General features: G+C 38.4%; 1 protein-coding gene across 1 annotated transcript; it reads left to right on the forward strand.

Annotated features, from left to right (window-relative positions):
- Positions 1–20,806: 20,806 nt before the first annotated feature.
- LOC131611769 (uncharacterized) lies at positions 20,807–22,203 on the forward strand. Its single transcript, XM_058883657.1, has 6 exons — positions 20,807–21,077; positions 21,181–21,372; positions 21,459–21,569; positions 21,669–21,750; positions 21,843–21,938; positions 22,024–22,203. Exons 1-6 carry the CDS (start codon positions 20,917–20,919, stop codon positions 22,126–22,128), a joined length of 747 nt encoding a protein of 248 aa, XP_058739640.1. The 5' UTR covers positions 20,807–20,916; the 3' UTR covers positions 22,129–22,203.
- The last annotated feature ends 1,570 nt before the right edge of the window (positions 22,204–23,773 follow it).

The raw sequence follows: 23,773 nt of genomic DNA on the forward strand, positions 1-23,773 counted from the left end.
TGACAGCTGCCCCTGTTCAATTTTCTTAAACCTGAAGATGTAGAGTGGTTTGTATGTCAGTCGAAATCTGAAGGTGGAAAAGGATTGAACACTAGAATACCCAAGAATTTGCCCCTGCTGATGATGAAGGGACTTTTGTCGGAGATGGGCTTGAAGATGCCATCTAGGTGTATGATGGGGATGGGCTTAAAGATGCCATCCAGTAAATCATGCATTAGATTATGTTTGGAGTGTTTGAGAAGTGGTTGTTTGAGTGTTGATCGTGTCATTACTGTTCGTAGTAGACGAATTAGATCTTTGAAAGATGATCGTGTTGTCATACCCCAATTTTTGACCTAAGATACCACCTCATATCATTTACATATGCATCATTTGCATCTCTAACAAATTGCATAGCTTGTGTTTGTTACTTGTGGCTCAGTAGGATTTAATTAGGAAATCACTCATTAGTACAAGTAACAATCAATTAGGGTTTTGTTCTCCCTTCATCTCAAATGAATCATCTTCATCAATAATCAACATTTGGTCCTCAGAGATTCATTTCAACAAGCTCAACAGCTTTGAATTGAATTAGGGTTTTGACTGAAGACAGCACACTCCTGACTTTTGCTCAGATTTTGACCTAATGACTTGGGACATGACCTCAAGGCCCAAGTGAATCATTTTGACCTAATCCATTGGCTCAGAACATCTCCTACACAAAGATTGATCAGACAAATCCCCAGAATTAGGGTTTTGAACTATCAGGGACTGAAATCAGGGATCACATTTGGGAAACCCTAAAAATCCCCAGGAAGTCAATCAAAGGTTTCAATCATCCTCAAATAATCCCTATGACAATATACAATGGAAATTGTATCTTAATTCAAGACCTACAGTCATCAATTTCATCTGGTCGACAATTAGGGTTTTTGACCTAATTCACTGAACAACTGACTTTTTAATCAGGACATGGTGCCACAACTCAAATCATGATTCAATATCCTCTAATACCTCAATATGATCCATTCATACCATTCATTTGATGAGGATAGCTTGTTTCATTTGAAATCTCCAGAAACGCGATTCGTCTGAAAAAGTCAACTGTACAAGATCACCATTGACTTTTGGGGAATTTTGGTCAACAATGACTTTTGAAGTTTTGAATCATCAATATATGATATGAGAAGTCATTTGATCAAGAAAAATCAAGAAAATCAATCAAGAATCAAAAGTCAAAAGTTTGACTTTTCATACTTAGAAAAATTTCTAAGTGTTTTTCAATGGTTTTTTCCAAACTTTGGAAGGGAATTTCTCAAAATTTCACCTACAAACTGAAAAAAACTTCCAACATGAAAGTTGTAGATTTTGATCCAATAAACAACTTTGACACATATAAATTTTTTCCATAAGATCAACCATTTAAGAGATATGGAGCTTCAAAGTTGGCATCTTTGGAAAATTTCACTTGAAACTTCATTTTTCTCAAAGTTCATGGATCTTTTTCACCCATTTCCTTAAGGGTCTTGAAGAAACTTTCAACTAGGCTTTTGAAGTGTGTAACATGGGCTTTCCAAAACATCCAAGAAATCAAAATTTCATCAAAGTTTGATATGGTTTCAAGAGGTAAACATATGGCTCCATGACCATAATTTTCGAGTCATGCATGCAAATTTACAAGTCATTCTTTTTGCTTGCTTTCTTCTAGAAGCCATGACCTCACAAAATGCATAAATATAACTCACATGTTCTGATGAGTCATGGATTTGAGAAGATAAAATCTTGGATATTCAATCATTAGCAAAGAAGAATATTCCATTTTTGCATTTATGACAAAAGATGCTATCTTACCTCTTAAGCCAAGTTGCAAACCATCCAAGCCACTTGCTTGCCCTTCAATTCAGAACTCATTGCCTATAAATAGAGGTTTCTATTTCACTTAAGACTCACACCAAAGCATTGAAAAACTTGCTTTCTCACTTCTTACTTATTTGCAAGTTCTTTCCATTTTTCAAAGAAGTTAGAACTCCAACTTTCAAATCTTAAAAGTTCTAACTATTGGTGTCATCCAAAAATATTCTAAACATTATTTTGAAGTTGTTTGAACCATTAAACCATCACAAAACTATCCAAAAGTCAGTTTCATCACAAAAACTCCATGAGTGCACAAATTGAGCCTTAAACCTCCAATTCTCGATTTACTCGTGTATTTACCAAACTATCACTTCAAACATCTTCCATACATCAATTAGAAGTGATCCAAACATCTGGAACGTTTCTGGATGTAGAGAAACACCATGGCCGTTTTCAGTTTGGAGCCAAAACAGGTGGAGGTCTGTAGAATGATTCAAGAGGTTTCAAGCAGGTTTAAAAGCATCAACATGATCCTTGAACGTTCCTGAAGCTATTCCAATCAATCCCAAGCCTTGAAGGGCCCAGAATCGAGCCCCATAGCACACGGTTTGTCAAGAACAAAACCAAGTTCTAATTCATACTTGCACGCACTTTAAACTTAATTTGATTACATATTATTGTTGTCTATATGCTCTGATCATTTCTGGAGTTTTAATTGGATTTTAATGGTTGTTTGCAAGATATGCCATTTTAGGGTTCTTGAAGCTCAAAAGAGGGGTCTTCGTTTTAGGCGAAATTTCAGGAAATTAATGGTTCCATTGGGTTCGTGAGATCCATACGAGCTCAACCATGTCTTCATAATCAATTTCCATTGCTTGTGTCACGTTTTGCTATGTGCAGGGGCTATGGCTACGGATAAAATCCGTAGCTAAATGTTTTAGCTACACTTGCAGGGTTCTAGCTACGGAGAGAGGAAGAAGATGAAGAGGTGGCAGCTCCTCATTGGAGGCCTTGCGCGCGTTTGGATTTGAAATTCTGACCATTCTGGTGTTTCTCAGTCCACGCGCCTATGATGCTCTCTCAACCATCAGCCATCAGATCTCATTTAAACTCTCATCCAACGTTCAGAAACACGCAAGCTCTCCATAGACCATCAACTTTACCACACAGGATCATATATTAATATTTTCTTAATTAATTTGTTTTTCCTTTGCATAATTAATTAAAAATACTTTCAAAAATCCAAAAATCATTTTAATTTCACTTTTAGGTTGATAAAATATTTAATTAATTTTTGACATGAAAATATTTTATTTTTCTTCATAATTAATTTATTTTGTTAATTAATTAGTAATTGTGTGAATATTTACTATTAATTAATATCAACCAATCAAAAACTCCAAAAAATATTTTCTTTTTATATTTAGGTTTATACTTGTATAATCTAATTTGTGACATAAAAAAGAATTATTTTTCTTGTTAAGTTTAATTATTTGTATAATTATTTGTTTAATTATCTTATTAATTAACTTAATTCCATTCAAAAAAAACACAAAAAATATCTTCTCTTAGATTATTTTCTTTTGAATTTGATATCATCATATAACCTTCGTGTAATTTGAATTTTCATGTTCTGATTTTATTACTGTTGCAGATCACTTGAATAATTACAATTCATTTAAGGTTTCGAGATCTGTTTCTTTGTCGTCTTCTGGGCTTTGTCTGTTTTTCTGTTTTCCATTTGCTACAGAGGATGATCATGAAATAATTTATTGAAGATCAAGGTAACACCTCAAGCTCAGAAATCCAATTTTCTCATCCTTCGAGGTAAGCCTAAAACTCAATCAACTGTTTTCACAACAGTAATCACAATTCTTTTCAAAGACAATAAACCATTTCTTTTTGAAACTATTGATTAAATCTTTTTTAATTGATCAATTGATTTTCAAAACGATGTGGGGCCTCTCGAATATTAGAGAGTATAAGTCCCTTTTCTTTTTCTTTGTACAGTTTTTTTTAAACAGAAAACTTTTTCCGAAACTTCAAAACAGTTTTTTTAACAACAAATCACACATCTTTTTCAAACCATCCACCCTGTTTTATGAAAATAAAACAGGGGCCTCTCGAATATTAGAGAGTATAAGACCCACTCTTTTTTTTCCTTTTACAGTTTTTCTTTGTACAGAAAACTTTTTCAAAACAATACTTTTCAAACTGTTTTTCAAAACAATAAATCTCACATCTTTTTTTCAAAACCACCCACCCTGTTTTATGAAAATAAAACAGGGGCCTCTCGAATATTAGAGAGTGTAAGTCCCATTTCTTTGCTTTTTGTACAGTTTTTCTTCAAACAGAATAAACTTTTCAAACAAATCTTCAAACAGTTTTTCAAAAGCGAAACCTCGCGTCTGTAAATAAACAATCAACGATGTTTTGTAAATACCACGGGCCTCCACGTAGGTATAAGTCCCAAGCCCTTTTGTACATACCCATTCCTGTACATGAAATTAGGTATTTCATTGTACACACACATTTTTGTACATATCTTAATTTGTTTTTTAACTTTGAATAACAAACCAAAAATGAAGGTTTCTTTAAATCTTCCCAAAAATATACCATGGGCCTCCATGTAGGTATAAGTCCCAAGCCCTTTTGTAAAAACCTGTTTACATAGCTTTGAATAAACTCAAGTGGACCTCTCCCCGAGTGTGAGTCCCGAGCCCCTGTGTATACAAATGGATCATGCTTACAGGTATATTTCCTTCATAAACTCCATTATATACACACACTTTGTCATATATATATAATTGTTCATACCTGTTCATGTTTGTTCATACTTGTTCATGTTTGTTCATATGTGTGATATGTGTGCTTGTTCAACTTAGTATAACACTAGGTTCCCCATAGCCTCCTATTGGGCTTCGTGCAAAGAATCTCCACTAGTTTAGGTTAGGACATAGAGTATGGTTTCCCGGTGAAATCGCTCTAAGAGCTCAGACCAACTATACCATGCCTCCCCTTGGGCTTTGTACAAACGAGTGACCCTCCCATAGCCTCCTCTTGGGCTTACAATGCAAGGACCCTGGATTGTCCCTCCCATAGCCTCCTCTTGGGCTTACAATGCAAGGACCCTCGGATAGCCTCCTCTTGGGCTTCGTACAAGGACCCACGGGCTTCTTATAAGCATCCCCAATATCCAAATCAAATACCCTAGGAGATTAGACATTTTTCATCTCTATACTAGGAGTATCTCTTATATATCATCACAAACAATCAATCAATCAAACTTTTTTGCCACAAGGCTGGCTAATCAATCAAATTTCTTTTTGCCACAAGGCTGGCTAATCAATCAAACCGTTTTGCCACCATACTGGCTGATTAATCAAAGTTTTTGTCACAAGGCTGACTTCATTGAAACTTTTGCCACGAGGCTGGCTGATTAATCAAAACTTTTTGTCACAAGGTTGACTTCATTAAAAGTTTTTGCCACAAGGCTGGTTAAACAAACAAAAATCAAATGGATGTATGTGATGATATAGATTAGATACATCTAGCATTTAGACGACATTTGTCTATTTTCCTTTGCTTCCACTAGCATAAGTGGGAACTACGATTGCTCTGACTTTCTCAACATCCCTTTGAGAATACGTAGGCACAAGGTCGATCCTTGGCGAGCAAAACAAAACAAAAAAAAACCATTCAAACCTTAGCACCCGTAGACCCCGAGCTACAGATGCTCTGATTCCCTCTAGGGGATATGTATGCAGAGGATCGCGATGATCTTTGCGAGCATAATCAAACAAACACCTTAGGTCCCACCTATTCCACAAGAACCTCCACCATAACATGGAATGAAAAACAAAGCAAAGAAACCTATAGAGTACTATAGATACGTTGGGTGCTAATACCTTCCCTTCGTATAACCAACCCTCTTACCCAAGATCTCTCCCCCCCACTTTTTAGGTTATTGCAGCTTTTTTCCTTTTCCTACTTTGGAAACAATAAAAAGTTTGGTCCGTACAAAAGAAAAATCATTTTTTGAGCACTCGAGCCCAAAGAAGGCATCAGGTGTCTCATCACAAAAAACAAACGATTTTTCCCCGCGACAGAAAAATGGCGACTTCACTGGGGAACATCTTTTTATTGTTTCCAAAGGAAGGGTTAATTCTATTTTATTTTTTTCATTTCATTTTTTATATGTGTGGTTCTGGTTCTGTTACTTGCGTGGTTCTGTTACAAGTGATACATTATGGACAAATCCTAACCCGGATTAAGTACACATAAGAAATTAGGTGGAGGGTATAGTCATGTGCAGGCGCACTTGAGAATCCTTCCGCTCAGTGGAGGTTCCTTGTTGGTAATATATGTTTAGCATGTTTCGTAGCGAAGACATTATTACTTTCATTGAACTGTAGAAGCTGAGAGACCGTAGAACCCCAACCCATCCTGGCCTTATTAGGTTGTGGTGCAGAAACTATTCAGGTGAAGACTTGGATTAGTTGTCATGCGGAGAACCACACTCAGACGAGTTTTTCTTGAGAATATTACTGGCTCATGAGTTTAATTGTGGAAGGCCGGTAATATCCGAAAGAAAAATTTAGACTCTGACGTATCAGTAGAACATGTTGTGCAGGTGATTAACTAGAACTATCCCATTTTTGGTTCTCTGACCTCATGCTCGTGACTTTGGACCTTTGAACCTATGCGTTACCATGTTTACGTTACCATGTTTGTGTACCATGTTTGTAGTACCATGTTTGCGCTACCATGTTTGAACTACCGTGTTTGCTTTACCATGTTTGAATATGTGGCATCCATGCATCCATGCATTCATACACTCATTAGAAAACCCATCTTTTTCCATAAAAAACATGATTTTTCCAAAAAAATTTAGAGAACTTTCTTTGCAAACATTATAGGATTAAGTTATGGAAAAAAGGTATACCAAAAAGTACGGTTTCAAAGCGCCTGATGTAGAAAGACTGATAGAGTTGGCATCTTCTGTACAAGATCCTTGTAATTTTAGGAAAAGTTATGGAAAGCTTTTGCCTATCTTGAACACTCATGTTGATGAAGGACTTCTCAAAACTCTGGTTCAGTTCTATGATCCCGTCTACCGGTGTTTTACCTTTCCAGACTACCAGTTGGTACCGACCTTGGAAGAATATGCCAATCTTTTAGGTATTCTTGTGTCTGACAAGATACCCTTCAATGGTTTGGAAGCCATTCCTAAGTCACATGTCATTGCAGCAAGTATCCACATGAAGAAGTCTGAAGTAGAGAGTAATTGGACTACCAAAGGAAACCTCCCGGGTTTAACTTCACACTTCCTGGTAAAGAAAGCCTTTGATTTCATCGAGATTGGTAGCATGATAGCTTTTGAAGCTACACTAGCCTTGCTCATCTATGGGTTGGTTCTGTTTCCCAATATCGACAACTTTGTTGATATCAATGCCATAAAGATCTTTCTGATTGGAAATCCCGTTCCGACTTTACTTGGTGACATGTATTTCTCTGTCCATCATAGGAATCGCCAAGGCGGTGGAATCATTGTTTGTTGTGCACCTCTGTTGTTCAAATGGATTGTTTCACACTTACCTCAGTCTCCTATTTTCACAGAAAACCGAGAAGGTTTGCGTTGGCCTCGAAGACTTATGTCTCTTACTAATAATGATATCTGTTGGTATACCTTGGCTCGCTGTGGTACAGAAACCATTGATAGTTGTGGAGAGTTTGCCAACGTACCCCTCATTGGTACGCAAGGAGGAATTAATTACAATCCGGTCCTAGCCCGACGACAACTCGGGTATGCAAATTCAGTTAAACCCATTGGTCCTACAGTGGAAGGTTATTTCTACCGAGAAGGGGATAATCCTAAAAGTTTGAAAGCGAGAATGGTGAGAGCTTGGTACGACGTCCGATGGAAAGAAAAAGGCGAGGAAAGAAATTGCATTGCCATGGACACCTACACTTGCTGGGTAAAGAAAAGAGCAAAAGAGTTCCAAATGCCTTATGCTTATGAAAAACCCATGTTTCCTACAGTGTCTCAACGACCCAACATTCCTGCTATGGAGGAATACCAAGACACTTTGGCTAAGATGAGGATAGAAAAAGACGCTTGGGAAGAAAAGTTTCGTAGCACTGAGGTGGAAAATAGAAAGTTGAAGAAAAGAGTGAAAGATCACGAAGAAACTCTCTATTATCAAGATGGATGGCTCATGAGCAAAGATGAGAAGATTCGTCAGAAAGACGCTGCAATCAAAAGGTACATCAAAGAAAGCAAGAAGAATCTTGAAGGTTCAACAAGCAACGCTCCGACTCCTGATGATTGGAAGAATATTGTTGACAAGCTAAGGACTGAAAAGGCCGAATTGAAAGCTCACTATGGGAAAGAAATCATGAAGCTCAAGCTGCACAATGCATTTGGTTCTTCGTCTGATGAAGATGCTTAGGATTTATTTAGCTTTTTTATTTATCATTTGCTTTTGTAAGGAGCTACGCTCCAATGTTGTAACATTTCCCATTATTGTAATAAAAAATGAATGAATAAAAGATTTGTTTGTGTTCAAATGTTTGCAAGGAAATAATCTTTAAAATGTTTGGAAAAATCATAAAACTTCTTTTTGCATACATCATTCTGCATATCGAGTCTGTTGTATAGAGTCTCATCTTTTGGATCTTTCTCCAATAGATCGTCAAGCTGTCGCGTCTCAAAGTCTCTCGACCGCGCTCGCAATCAGATCACAGATACAATACTCGTTCGAATAGAAGAAGAGTAATGGAACACTCTGAACAAGAGAATATTGAGCTCCGTGGTACAGTGACCACCCTTCAGGAAAAGTTGGAAAGTCTCACTACTCTGGTTGACTCTTTGATGGCCGCACAAAATCAGCCGCCGCCACCCAACAGTCAAGCAACGGTAACATCTGAAATCACTACTCCAGTTTCTACAGTTGCGTTCGGTATTCCATCTTTCTCCATGCCAGAAGGTTGGGGCACGCCTTTTAGCTTTGGTACAGGTTTCCGCCATAATTTCTCTGGGGTTCAAACAGCTACAACTGAAGCGCCTGCTACGCAAGGTTCAGCATTTATTCCACATTCGGGGGTAACTTTTTCTCAAGTCACTATGGCACTTTCTCAACCCACTATGACGGTTCCGACTCCTATGGTTCACACTGTTCCTTACGGAGATAATGAGATTTATCATGATCAGGGTGATAGCACAAATCAGCGTAATCTTGTAGGAGATCTCCAAGAGCAGTTCAACAAGATTCAGCTGGAAGTCAAAGCTATTCGGGGAAAAGATTTGTTTGGAAAGAACGCCCAGGAGCTATGTTTGGTTCCCAGTGTACAGATACCAGCTAAGTTCAAGGTCCCAGACTTTGAGAAATACAAAGGAAGTTCTTGTCCACAAAGCCATCTTGTGATGTATGCCAGGAAGATGTCTACTTATGCAGATAATCATCAGTTGCTTATCCATTACTTTCAAGACAGTTTGACTGGTGCCGCACTGAAGTGGTACACAGGCTTGGATAGCACCAATATTCGAACTTTCAATGACTTAGGCGAGGCCTTTGTCCGACAATACAAGTATAACTCGGATATGGCTCCGGACAGAGATCAGCTTCGATCCATGGCTCAGAAAGACCATGAAGCTTTCAAAGAGTATGCCCAACGATGGAGAGAAACTGCTGCTCAGATTAATCCACCGTTAAAACAGAAAGAGATGACAAAGATCTTCCTGAATACTCTCAGCCCGTTTTATTATGAACGCATGATTGCTAGTGCTCCAAGTGATTTCACCGAAATGGTAAACATGGGGATGCGTCTAGAAGAAAGAGTCCGAACTGGACGTCTAACTAAAGAAGGTGGATCTTCAAGCGGAACCAAAAAGTTCGGAAGTGGTTTCCAAAAGAAGAAAGAACAAAGTGTTGACATGGTATCCCAAGGGAAGCCAAGAGGAAATGTCAATCGCCAACGACAGGTTGCTACTATTGCGCCAGCCGTTAATACTGCGCCGAATCCGGGTTTTACTCCGCAGTTTCAGCAACAGCCTCGACCACAGGTTCAACAGTTTAATAATAATCAGAACCGTGTACAAAGAGCTCCACAGTTTGATCCGATTCCAATGACCTACACAGAATTGTATCCTGCTTTGATTGAAAGAGGTCTTGTTCAAACTAAAGCACCACCACCCGTACCGGAGAAACTCCCATGGTGGTACAAAGCTGAGGTCTCATGCCCTTATCATCAAGGAGCACCTGGCCATGATCTCGAGCATTGCATAGCTTTGAAACATGAAGTTCAGAGGTTGGTAAGATCTAATCTCCTCTCTTTCAGAAATTTGAATCCTAATGTGCAAGTAAATCCGCTACCCAATCATGGAGGGCATGTTGTAAACATGGTGTATGGATGTCCTGGTCCATATCGAGTCTATAATATCAATCACTCAAGAGCCGATTTGGTACAAATGCACGCTACTCTCTATCGAGGGCAGAATTTTCGCCAGCATCAATACGGTTCCTGTAGAATATGTTGTGTGGATCCTCACGGGTGTTCGATTGTGAGAAGAGATCTCCAAGTTTTGCTAGATAATGGTACTATTGAGATCTACAGAAATAGGGATGAAAATGAAGTTAACATGATAGGATGTTATCCGCATGAGCTTTTAGTCTCAGATATCAACTCGGAAATGCCCACAGTTAACGTCATCGTTCCTCATTTCAACATGCCTGAGCGCATGGAAGTTACCTATAACAAGCCGAAGGTCCCTGTTGCTCCTTTGATCATTTGTCTACCTGGACCTGTTCCTTATGGCTCTGACAAGGCAGTTCCATACAACTACAATGCTACAATGATAAAAAATGGACAAGAAGTTCCTTTACCTACTCTTTCATCTGTCGTGAATATCGCCGATGTGAGTCGAGTAACAAGAAGTGGACGTGTGTATACTCCACTACCTTCAAAGCAGCCTGTTGCTCCTGCAACCGGGCAAAATCCTGTCAATGTTCCGGTGGGAAATCCTGTGGAAACTCCTGTCAGTAATACAAACACTGATGTTGGTCAATCCAGTGGAACCAATGTGAATCCTGACTTTGATGAAATTTTGAAGCTTATCAAAAGAAGTGAATACAAGATTGTGGATCAGCTTATGCAGACTCCTTCAAAAATCTCAATACTTTCATTGCTGTTAAACTCTGAAGCACACAGGGAAGCCCTGATGCGAGTCTTGGATCAAGCTTTTGTTGATCATGATGTGACTGTTGACCACTTTGATGGGATAATAGCCAACATAACAGCTTGTAACAATTTAAGCTTCTGTGATGAAGAACTCCCCGAGGAGGGCAGAAATCACAATCTTGCTTTGCACATTTCTATGAACTGTCAGTCAGACTCTTTGTCCAATGTATTGGTAGACACTGGATCTTCCTTAAATGTTATGCCAAAGACGACTCTTGCTCGCTTGTCTTACCAAGGAATGCCTATGAAGTTCAGTGGTGTAGTAGTCAAAGCATTTGATGGATCGCGAAAATCTGTTATCGGCGAAGTCAACCTTCCCATGACAATTGGTCCACATACATTTCAAATCACTTTCCAGGTCATGGACATTCAAGCTGCTTATAGCTGTCTGTTAGGACGACCATGGATCCATGAAGCAGGGGCAGTAACTTCTACGCTCCACCAAAAGTTAAAGTTTGTAACAAATGGAAAATTGGTAACAATAAGTGGAGAACAAGCCTTGATGGTGAGTCATTTATCCAATTTCTCTTTCATAAGTGCCGATAATGAGGAAGGAACTCAGTTCCAAGGTCTCTCTTTAGAAGACGAATCTTCCAAGAAGAAAGCATCGATCTCTTCATACAAAGAGGCGGTAAAAGTAGTGAAAGATGGAACTACCACTGGCTGGGGGCAAGTTGTGATCCCTACTAAGAATGAAACCAGAGCAGGTCTCGGATGTTCACCAACATTCTCAAACTGCACCAAGAAGGATGAAACCCTTCGTCCGATCAAAGAAACATTCATTAGTGGAGGGTTCCTTAACCCAATTCCTCAAGAGGTTAATGTCCTTATCGAAGAATGTATCGAAGAAGGTCTACCTGATCCTGAAGAAGAATGAAAATGTTATCTCAATGACTCGGGATACATATCTCAGGAAGAACCACATCCTCCTTCAGAGAAATCCAAAGGCAAAGAAACTGAGCCTGTTCCTACAGAGATCTGGGACACCTTGGGACAACCAAGTGGAAAATTTGATTATATGGTGAAATATACTGCACCTGAAAGTTACAAGATTGCGATTGAGGATATTCAACCAACTGGATGGGGAGATTCCTTTGAATATAATAGTCAACCAGAAGAGGTTTATCAGCCCTGTCAATTTTCTCAGCAGCCTGAAATTACTGAAGATTTCGGATTCAATGCATCTGCCAAGATTGATAATCCTGAAGATGGTTATTATCACATAAATGCCATTTTTGAAGATGAAGGGGAAGATGATCCCGCAGTTGACTTAGAAAGTGTCGCTGACAATGAGTCTCTTCATCCTGAAGACTGGGAAATACATCCTGAAAATTCTGGAGATTGTGACTCGTCTTATGCTCTTCAAGAAGTAGAAGAAGACTGTTTCGACTCTACAAAGAACAAGGTTGACAAACCAGGACCTTCAAATCCTGCTCGACCAGCGGTCAATGTCAATACTGAAGATAATTCTGGGGAGAATTTTCCTGAATACATAATACACAGAGGAGTTCGTTGCTACTGGAAGGCTGTCGACGTTCCGAATATTGTTCGCCGGTCAAAGTAATCACCTCGCTGTTATTTTGACCTCCTGCCTTCACTACGCCAAATTTGGCTTTTAGCAGCACCCCTACGAAAGCGCTTTTAGGAAAAGCGCTGGCATAGGCTTCGCTAAAGACAAAATTAAAAAACACGCTAAAAAAGCGCTCTAATAGTGGGGGGGTATGAAAGCGCTTTTAAGAAGCGCTCTGGTAGGGGGGGGTTATGAGAGCGCTTTTCAAAAGCGCTCTGGTAGGGGGGGTACGAAAGCGCTTTACAAAAGCGCTCTGGTAGGTGGGGGGAACGTGGGGGGAACGAAAGCGCTTTTCAAAAGCGCTCTGGTAGGGGTGTTTAATGAGAGCGCTTTTTGTCAAAAGCGCTGGTATAGCCCAGGCTATGAGAGCGCTTTCCAGAAGCGCTTTAGTAGCCTTATTACTAAAATTAAAACCAAAAACACGCTTCTACTGTTTCTCACTTTCTCTCTTTCTTTTTCTCTCTGCACGCGAACCAGAAACCCCACCCCTCACCGTCGTCGGTCCTCCGTCCACCACCATCGCGCGAACTTCTTCTCCTCCGTCCACCACCATCGTTTCGTCTCCGTCTCTTCTCCTCCGCCACCCAGGTATCACACTTCTCATAGCTTTCATATTTGGAAGGCTTCATGTTTGTGAGTATTTGTGAATATCAGTTGTTGTTCTTTGTTGTTTTCTTTTCCTCTTAGATTCATTATGAGATTGTTGTGTTTAATACCATGCCTTTGTTGTAAAAACTCACATTAGTGTTCTACCCGTTTATTAAGAAGAAATGTAAGATAGTCGTTACAACAAACGCTGATGAGGGCAACCGAGGATTCAATGTCGAGTTTAGTATATACGTTTTGTTGAATTAACTCCTCAAATGAGTAGATTTGTAGAGTCATGTTTGGTCCATCAATAAAAGTATTGAACATACTAGTGCCTCCGTAAGCAAAGTTCATACCATATTGTAGTTTTGAGAAATTTCTCAATGAATATGGTGCAGGAGATTTGATCTTCATATAGGAAGATGGCACAATGAATTGAGCTTAGAACTGATAACTAAATTTTTATTTAATGAACTATATTAAGAATTTAAATAATTTCAACAATTCGGTTTTTGTTTAGTTTGAGATTTAGAGACAATTAGAGTAGAGAGTTAAAGATGTAATCGGTGAGGATGTGACCGTAGGAGAAACTTCCAGAAGGTTTACTGGGAAAAATCATCCCATATGGAGGTTTATATGAAGATGAGTTCAAATAATTTCCTGTATCAGCATATGAGTCTCCAAATACAAACAGTTTCACTAATTTGTTTAAGCACCATTTGAATTTGCATTAATTTAATTGCATGTAAAAAGCACATTAAGTTCTTAATAATTAAATTATTTTGTTACTATTGTAATAATAAAAATACTAGCTTGTCTTAGAATGTACATATAAAAGTGTACCAGTAGTTATAATTATCATGAAGAGGAGAATAAACCATGAGAGAAAAATGATGTTTAGTGGATTTGGTTTGGCCATTGATGAATGTTATATTGTCTTTAGTGTATACTACATTTCCTGTATTGACTGATATAGAATGAGTATAAATACAAGTGTATGTGTTTCTCAATCTGTTAGATTACACTAAAAAACACAGCATTTTGTTAATTGAATTCAATTCTATTTCTTCTTCGGACGAAAGAATTGGAGTTGCTAATAGAGGAAATAGCAACGACATAAGGAACTTCAATGAATTTATTGATAATAGTAATAATAGAAATTAAATAATAAATAATATATAATAATAGTAATAATATATACCTTATGAGAGTTGAATTAATGAGGAAGAGAGAAGGTAAAGAATGAAACAAGAGTGAGTTAATGTATATAGACAAGGATGATTCATAAGGTTTGCTTTTGAGCAAAAAGTTTTATAGCTTCGTGTTAGTAGTGGTGTATTTAATTAACTGCATCGTGTGTCTTGTGTTAGTAGTGTTAGTAGTGGTGTATTTAATTAACTGCATCATGAGCTATTCACCCATTCTTATTATAATCATACATTGAATTGAATTTCTTGTATAGGTCTGACTGGATTGATAACTTTGGATCTCTTTGGAGCTCGTATCATTGACTCTGGTACTACATATTTAGGAGTATGTACACACATCAAACTATTGTTGATTTCCTTTGTTCAATCGATTTTGTCTTGGTGGTTACTAACTTTGTGAATTTGCTATAGGGGTAACTTGTGTATAGTGAAAGTTTGATCGTTTCCCAGCCTAGTTCGACGTTTGGCGTTTTCTTGAGTTCGGTAACATCCGAGGTAAATTTCTTTCTCAAATTACTGGTATTATGATGAATTTGTCTGAAATTGTGTGATTATATATGTTACGTTTTATTGCTTCGGATTCATTCCGTTTATACTTTGCGTTTTGACAGAAACACATTAGTTTTATGTGTTTAGAGAGTTAATATAGGAGGTACTTACTAACTTTGTGAATTGAATTCGCCATAGGGGTTACTTGTGAAGAGTGGAAGTTTGACCGTTGTTGTTTAGCTTAATTAAGACATGGATAAGACATGGATGAATTCAAACCGATTGTCGAAAGAGTACGAGAAAGGGGTATGGGAATTTGTTGAGTTTGCGGTTGCGAACTCCAAAGACCCGCTTCGAATGCCGTGTCCTTGCTTGGGTTGCTGTTATGCCGGGGGTAAGGTTAACGGGAATCAGTTGGGATCTCATTTATTACGGTTTGGAATTGATAGAAGTTATACATGTTGGACAATGCATGGTGAGAAAAGTACCGGGAATGCTGGGTCGAGGTGTAATAGGAAGTATGCTTCAAACGACGATTGCACAGACACATACGATTGTGATCGTGTCGAAGAGATTGCAGAAGCGCTGGAAGAAGATCTAGCGGATTGTCCCAAAATGTTTGAGAGGTTGGTAAGCGATGCAGAGAAACCGTTGTATGATGGTTGTTCGAAATTCACAAGATTGTCTGCGGTGTTAAAGTTGTACAACTTAAAGGCGGACAATGGATGGTCGGATAAAAGTTTCACAGAGTTATTAGCCCTTATGAAAGATATGCTACCAGAGGATAATGTTCTTCCCAATCGAACGTATGAAGCCAAAAAGATGTTGTCTTCTATTGGAATGAGCTATGATAAGATACACGCATGTCCAAACGATTGCGTTTTGTTTCGAAACGAGTATGCAGCGTTGAATGAGTGTCCTAAATGTGGTGCCCCTCGATATAAGAAAAAGTTGTCTCCTGCTAAAGTCTTATGGTATTTTCCTATAATTCCGAGATTTAGACGCATGTATCGTAGTGAGACCGATTCAAGACACTTGACTTGGCATGCAGATGAAAGAATTATTGATGGAAAGTTGCGACATCCGGCAGACTCACCACAATGGAGTAAAGTTGATACTGAATATCCTGAATTTGGAAAAGAAGCAAGAAACCTTCGGTTGTCATTGTCTACTGATGGAATGAACCCGCATGGTATTCAAAGTATCTCGCATAGCACATGGCCTGTGATTCTTATGATTTATAACTTACCTCCGTGGCTATGTATGAAGCGTAAGTACATGATGTTATCTATGCTAATTTCTGGGCCTAAACAACCAGGGAATGACATAGACGTATACTTGGCACCCTTAATCGAAGATTTAAAGTTTTTGTGGGAGAGAGGTGTGGAGGTTTACGATGGGTATAGGAAAGAAAGTTTCAACTTGAGGGCGATGTTGTTTGGAACAATTAATGATTTTCCAGCATACGGAAATCTATCCGGGTACAGCAACAAGGGTCAAAAGGCGTGTCCTGTTTGTGAAGATGAAACCGATACGACACGATTGGCGCTTTGTCAGAAGAATGTCTTTCTCGGCCATCGTAGATTCTTAAATTCTAATCATCACTACCGTGGGTGGAGAAAAGCATTCAATGGAGAGGCCGAACATCGTACAGCCCCGCCTTTTTTGTCAGGTGATCAAATTTTTGAAAAGGTGAAAGATGTGAGCACTCAGTTTGGCAAGCCTTTTGCACATTCAATTGTCAAGGGTGGGTGGAAGAAGAAGTCAATTTTCTTTGAACTTCCATATTGGAAGTCGTTGTACGTAAGACATTTCCTGGATGTTATGCATATTGAAAAAAATGTATTTGACAGCGTTATAGGTACGCTACTCAATATACAAGGAAAGTCTAAGGATGGCGTTAACATAAGGAATGACATGGTAAACATGGGGATGAGAACTGAATTGGGGCCCGTGACGAAAGGAAGACGAACATATCTGCCACCTGCTGTTTACACTCTATCTAGAAAGGAGAAGAAAACATTGTGTAAGTTCCTCAGTGAAGTAAAAGTTCCAGAAGGCTACTCTTCAGATATTAGAAGACTTGTGTCCATGAAAGACCTCAAGTTAAAGAGTTTGAAGACGCATGATTGCCATGTTATAATGGAACATTTTTTACCAATAGGTATACGTTCTATTCTGCCAGAAAAAGTAAGAAGCGCAATAACTAAGCTGTGTTTCTTCTTCAGGTCTATTTGCAGTAAGGTGGTCGATCCCGCGATCTTACCAACATTGCAAAATGAGATAGTTGTTACTTTATGTGATCTTGAAATGTATTTTCCTCCCTCGTTTTTTGACATAATGGTTCATCTAGTCGTTCATCTTGTGAAAGAGACACAACTGTGCGGACCAGCTTATATGAGATGGATGTACCCTGCTGAACGTTATATGAAAATATTAAAAGGGTACGTGAAAAACAGAAGTCGACCGGAGGGTTGTATTGCCGAGCGATACGTTGCTGAAGAAGCGGTTGAGTTTTGTACTGAATATCTGTCAAATGTTCAATCAATTGGACTCCCCAAATCTCATATTGTCGAAAAAAAAGAAGGAAAAAGGCTAATTGGAAATAAAGTTGTGACAGTATCAATGGTCGAACGGGATCAAGTGCACTTGTATGTTCTGCACAATGAGATTGAGGTTGAGCCGTTTGTTGAAATGCACAAAGTTGTTCTCCGAGATTTAAATCCAAATAGAAATGAGAACTGGATAGTACGAGAGCACAATCGAAGTTTCATATCGTGGTTTAGAGATCATATTTATTCAAAGTATCGTTCAGATCCTGCTTCAGTAACAGAAAGGTTGAGATGTTTAGCCTATGGTCCATCTGTAATTGTACTTTCTTATAGCGCATACGCAATTAATGGATACACATTTTATACCAAAGAACAGGATGATAAAAGCACTATGCAAAATAGTGGTGTTACCTTGGTAGCTGAAGCTATGCACATATCAAGTGCGAATGACTTAAATCCGAAATTTGCAAATTTGTCATATTTTGGGGTTATCGAGCGCATTTTGGTGTTTGATTACGCGAAGTTTCAGATTCCTGTATTTGGTTGCAAGTGGGTTGAAAATAATAGTGGCGTACGAATGGATAAGTCAGGATTTTTGCAAGTGGATCTCAATAGGGTAGGGTACAAAGATGAGCCTTTCATTCTAGCCTCTCAAGCTAAACAAGTGTTCTATGTCAATGATCCGACAAGTACGAAATGGTCTATAGTGCTTTTATCTAACAAAATAGTTGATGAAAAAATTGAAGATCAAGGTGATATTGGTGTTGGCATTGAATCTTGTACAAGAAACGATCAAAATGAGAATGAATCTTGTATTAGAAATGATCATAATGAGGGTATTTGGATCAATCCAACCGTCCGCATTGTTAAGAGACGCGTAGTACACAAACCTACCAAGAAAAGAAAGAGACGTTAGTGATAAAGGTAATAGTATACATAGTCCGACTAATTTGTTTTATTCAATTTGGTGCATATTCTCGTTTTGTACATAACTTTTGAACCATGTATCCGCTTGTTGACTTCTTTACATGTAACTATACTATTTTGACGATTCCGGAGCTGCTCATGCACTTATCTTTACATTTCGGGACTATTTTTTTATTGGTTTTGCTTCTGCCCGTAATCAAAAGTCGGGCTTAGGGTCTGAATTTCGGAAAACCGACTTTGTTTTTGAGTCCGTGGCGACGTTTTACCATAGCCATGTAAATTTCGTTCAATTCCGATAACTTTCTTTTTTTACGCTTATTTTGATTTGTACCGATTTCGTTTCCGATTTACTTGTACATGCATGGTTTGACTTCCATTTGACTTGTATAGATTGTTAGCTTATTAACAGTGTACTAATGTGCTTTAGTTTGTTTGATACAGGTTCAATGGCTTCAGATAGAGATGCTCCACCTGAAAACCCACCTGAAAACTTACAAGAAAACTCACAAGAAAGAGTTGCTTCGGATACAAATGCTCCACCTGATACTGAAGCAAAAGAGGTTGCACGAGGCATCACTATTATGAGGGATATCATACGACATAGAGACCAAGGATTAGTATACCGATTGGAATGGAATTCTGATAAACAACCAATTGGTCCTAATTCTGCAAAGTTGACAAGTTATATTGGTACACTTGTCCGTATGCATATTCCAGTCTCCATAGCTACCTGGAAATCGAAGACGAAAAATTTAGAATTGGAGGAGAAAAAACAAGCGATTTGGGAAGAGCTTCAGGTATATATCATATATGGTTAATTGTTGTTATTATCTTGACGATAAATTGTTTAAATTATTTATACTAACACACTATGCGTACTCTTTTTGCAGAGGACTTTTGAGATACCAGATGAACGTAAAAGCTACATACTTAGTTTGGCCGGCAAGAGATATAGAGGGTGGAAAAGTTTTTTGACAAACACCTATCTTAAGGATAAAGATGGAAAATTTCTTGAAGTTGCACCGGGACGGCCAACAAAGTATGCGACCTTCATTGATGAAGCAGATTGGGCTGAGTTTGTAAAGCAAAGAGATGAAGCTTTTCAGAAAAAGAGTGCCACGAATAGGGAGAGAGCATCCAAACCCGCGTATCCATACAAAAAAGGGCGTTTGGGATATGCACGCTTAGAGGATAAAATTGTAAGTAAATAGAAATTCGATTTAATTAATTGTCTACATGTGCATGTTTTAATTGACGATTTTATCGTTTGTGTCAATGCATAGTTGGAGGAGACTAAAAGTGAGGAAGCTTCACTTCCTGTACATGTGTTGTGGAAGGAAGCTCGTGTGGGCAAGAATCACGCTGTCGATCCCGATGTTCAGAGAGTTTATACTGAATGTGTAAGTATAATACTGTGTCTTTAATTAAATCAAATGTTTTTTAATATATAAATGACTTTTTATCTCCACTAATAATTATTTAAATGTAAATGAATTACAGGAGACCTTGTCGCAATCGGCATCCACCGGTGAGGAGAGCGTACTTAGTAGAGTACTAGATGCTCCCGAGTATCCCGGTCGGGTGAGGGGTAAGGGTCATGGTGTGACTCCAACCTCTTTTTATAAGAGTTCTAGGAGAAGATCAAATCTTACCAATGAAGAAGTGTTGCAAAAGTTGCAGGAATTGCAAGCACAGGTCTCTGAATTGCAAAGAGATAAAGATATGTATATGAGAGAAAAGTGCAACACTTCATCGGTGAGAGAAACTAGTGATAAGGCTAGTATCAACTATCAAAAGAAATTTCCCGAGGTAATTATAAGTTTTTTTCCTTACAAACTGTTCTATTTTATTAATGATAATGACTTTATATTTACTTTTGGTTTAGGGCATTTCATCTTGCCAACTATACTTATCGGAACCGAATTATCGACTAGTTGGCAAGGGAAAAGTGCACAACACTTCGGGAGATTTACTTCACCACAGACCGCTCCCGGATGGACACCTGAAAGTATCGGTGGATGTTGTATTAGATCGTGATGCGATTCTACCGGTACCTGACATGGTCTCAGAGACGACATTGCTGCGAGATGCAATAGGATCGTTTGTTGCATGGCCCTCGGAGCTCATTACCATTAGTGATGAGGTAAATTGAAAACGATTATGAATCATTTAGTTTTCGAATGTCAATTCTAAACCGTTTATTAATTATGTTTTACATTTTATTTTTAGACTGCTCCTATAAAACCCGCAATTAAGGGTAAAGGGATTTTACAGGAGGAGGAGTCTGTTGCATCGCTAAAAGAGGTACATTTAAAGTGTTAATATATAATCTGAATCAAAATATGCATGATTTTATATTTTACCTAACTTATATGATTTTTAGGCATCCGCTCGGGAGTCACAACAAGTGACGCAGCAGGTTCGTAGCGTACCACCCAGTGGTCCTCCGAAGCAAGCGGCAAGAAAAGGCGGTGCTTTTGTGCCTCGATACCGGGCGACACTCGCAACAATGGTTGATATGTCCGATATGAAGGATGGTGCTTTACGGGAAATCGATATGGATGAAAGTGTCTTCGGTATTGAGTTCAAGTCACATATTACAATTGACGACTTGCAAGAGATTTTTGACCAGGATCAACTAGGCGTCAGTAATATGCAATCATACATCCGGTAATATTCACTCATCCGATATATTATTTAATTAGTCCCACAATATAATTTATTTACACTTTTCAATAAAAAGAATCTAATGTTTATTATGTTTTTATTTAAGGTTGTTGTATGACAGAGTGTTGCGCGGGACTGCATTGTCTAACAGATTCCGGTTCGTGTCTTCCGCCCATTGCAGCGGAATGGAAATTGTTTCGGATCCGGAATCTGTTAGACAGCGCTTAGTCGATAGATTCATGTCCACCGGCAATACAGAATGTCTGCATCTTTGGGCGTATAATACCCGACCAGTAGGGTTAGTTTCTCATTCTTTATTCATCTAATCTCTGTTTCTTTAGTGTATAGCAATATTTTCATATAACCTATTGTTTTAATTTATAGAGCACACTGGTTGCTGCTTGCTATCAACCCGATAAGGGAAGTCGTGTATTATCTGAATTCGGTAAAGGGTGAATGGACCAATTATCCGGCCATGAAGGAAATCGTTGATTTGTAAGTGGGATCGTTCTAAATATATATTCGTGTATATTTATATATTTACTTATTTGTGGGATTGATCTAAACATATGCTTTTATATATTTGTTAATTAGATCAATACAAGTATTCCGTAGTCAACGGGACGCACAGGTATCCCGGACTAAATCAAACAACATCACCTGGATCGAAGTGCAGGTACATTACTTTTCACAAATTTGCTTATAATATTTATGCTACTTGGTAAAACAAGACAACTTATATAGAATCTTATTTGTTTTTCTATGTAGTGTCCGATACAGCGTAACAGTTCAGACTGCGGATACTTTGTATTGAGGTTTATGAAAGAAATCATTCAGGCGAATCAATTAGAGATTCCTCCCACGGTATAAAGTTATAACTTAAGATAATTTCATATAATTTATTACATTTACCTAAATATATTATTCATATTATGTTTTTGTTTTATAGTACCTTGACGAATTCCGTGCTGCTGGGTACTCGAAGCTAAAGTTAGAAGAAATCAAAGAGGAATTGTGTCAATTTTATATTAAGCAATTTTTCATGCAGATTTGAACTATAATATTGTTGATTTTGTAATGATGTATATATATAATTTTGTAATGATGTATATATATAATTTTGGATATTATAATGGTATATATTAGTATATATATTGTCTTACTGATGGCTGAAATAATATAGTCGAAAATATATTACAGGTCGAAAATATATTACAGGTCGAAAATATTACAGGTCGAAAACATTACAGGTCGACTGGGAGGATTAAATTATAGGCTGCACATAAAAATACCTCATTTAGCAACTACAGCGCTTCTAAAAAGCGCTCTTAAAGGTCCACATACTAGAGCGCTTCTTAGTAAAAGCGCTGGCAAAGACCAGTAAAAAAGCAAAAAAAACTAAAAAATTACGCAGCATACAAAAGCGCTTTGGGAAAAGCGCTCTGGTAGGCCCCCCTATGAGAGCGCTTTGTCTGGAAAAAGCGCTCTCATAGGGGGGCCTACCAGAGCGCTTTTCCAAAAGCGCTTTTGTATGCTGCGTAATTTTTTAATTTTTTTTGCTTTTTTACTGGTCTTTGCCAGCGCTTTTACTAAGAAGCGCTCTTAAAGGGGGGTCTACCAGAGCGCTTTTTCCAGGAAAGCGCTCTTATAGGGGGTCCTACCAGAGCGCTTTTTCCAGGAAAGCGCTCTTAAAGGGGGGGTCTACCAGAGCGCTTTTAAAAGCGCTTTCGTAGCCTACGCCAGCGCTGGCTTTGGCAGCGCTTTAAAGCGCTGTTAAAGGCCAAAAAAAGCGCTGTGAAAGCCCTTCCGTGTTGTAGTGCTTGCCCAAAGCAGAGAGATGTTTTATAGGGCTTTGCTTTTAAATGTTCCGCCCAAATAACTTTGTGTATAGGGCTTTGTTTTAAAAGTTTCCCTCTTTGTCCCGCCCAAGACAAATGAGTTTGTGTTTAGGGCTTTGTTTCAAAAATGAATCATAAATAAAGTGTCATTTTGAATTCCCTACATTATGTGTTTTATTTTTTGCTTTTTTCTGGAAATGGTAATCCTAAAAAACCAAAATAAAAAAAACTTTTTCAAAAAAAATCTGCATACACTCTTGCATTCATAAATTTTCTGAAATAAATATAAATCATATGTGCAGATTAACTATTGATAAACCCATTGAATGCAATAACCCTATGCCCTCTCCCAACTTTGAGTTTCCTGTGTTCGAAGCCGAAGAAGAGGAAGAAGAGAAGATCCCGGACGAGATTTCTCGATTACTTAAGCACGAGGAAAGAGCCATTCTGCCTCACAAAGAGCCTTTAGAAAAGATTAACTTGGGTTCTGAAGAAGACAAAAAAGAAGTGACCATTGGATCGCTGCTTGATACTGATGTCAAGAGTAAATTGACAGACCTTCTCAAAGAATATGTTGACGTGTTTGCCTGGTCCTACCAAGACATGCCTGGGTTGGATACCAATATTGTTCAGCATTATTTGCCATTGAAGCCAGAATGTCCGCCGGTTAAGCAGAAATTGCGAAGGACTCACCCTGATATGGCTAACAAGATCAAAGTAGAAGTTCAAAAGCAACTCGACGCAGGTTTTCTTGTCACCTCCGAGTATCCTCAATGGTTGGCCAACATAGTGCCAGTTCCGAAGAAAGATGGCAAAGTCAGAATGTGTGTTGACTACCGTGACTTGAACAAGGCCAGTCCA

This window comes from Vicia villosa, linkage group LG6 (assembly GCF_029867415.1).
Source record: "Vicia villosa cultivar HV-30 ecotype Madison, WI linkage group LG6, Vvil1.0, whole genome shotgun sequence".
Lineage (NCBI taxonomy): Eukaryota > Viridiplantae > Streptophyta > Magnoliopsida > Fabales > Fabaceae > Vicia > Vicia villosa.

Bases quoted from the DNA above. Each gene is read 5' to 3' on its own strand.
- LOC131611769 (XM_058883657.1), top strand. From the start codon at position 20,917: ATGGTTGATATGTCCGATATGAAGGATGGTGCTTTACGGGAAATCGAT. The intron at 21,570-21,668 runs GTAAGTGGGATC...TTTGTTAATTAG, and splicing joins ATGAAGGAAATCGTTGATTT to ATCAATACAAGTATTCCGTA. The intron at 21,939-22,023 runs GTATAAAGTTAT...TTTGTTTTATAG, and splicing joins AATTAGAGATTCCTCCCACG to TACCTTGACGAATTCCGTGC.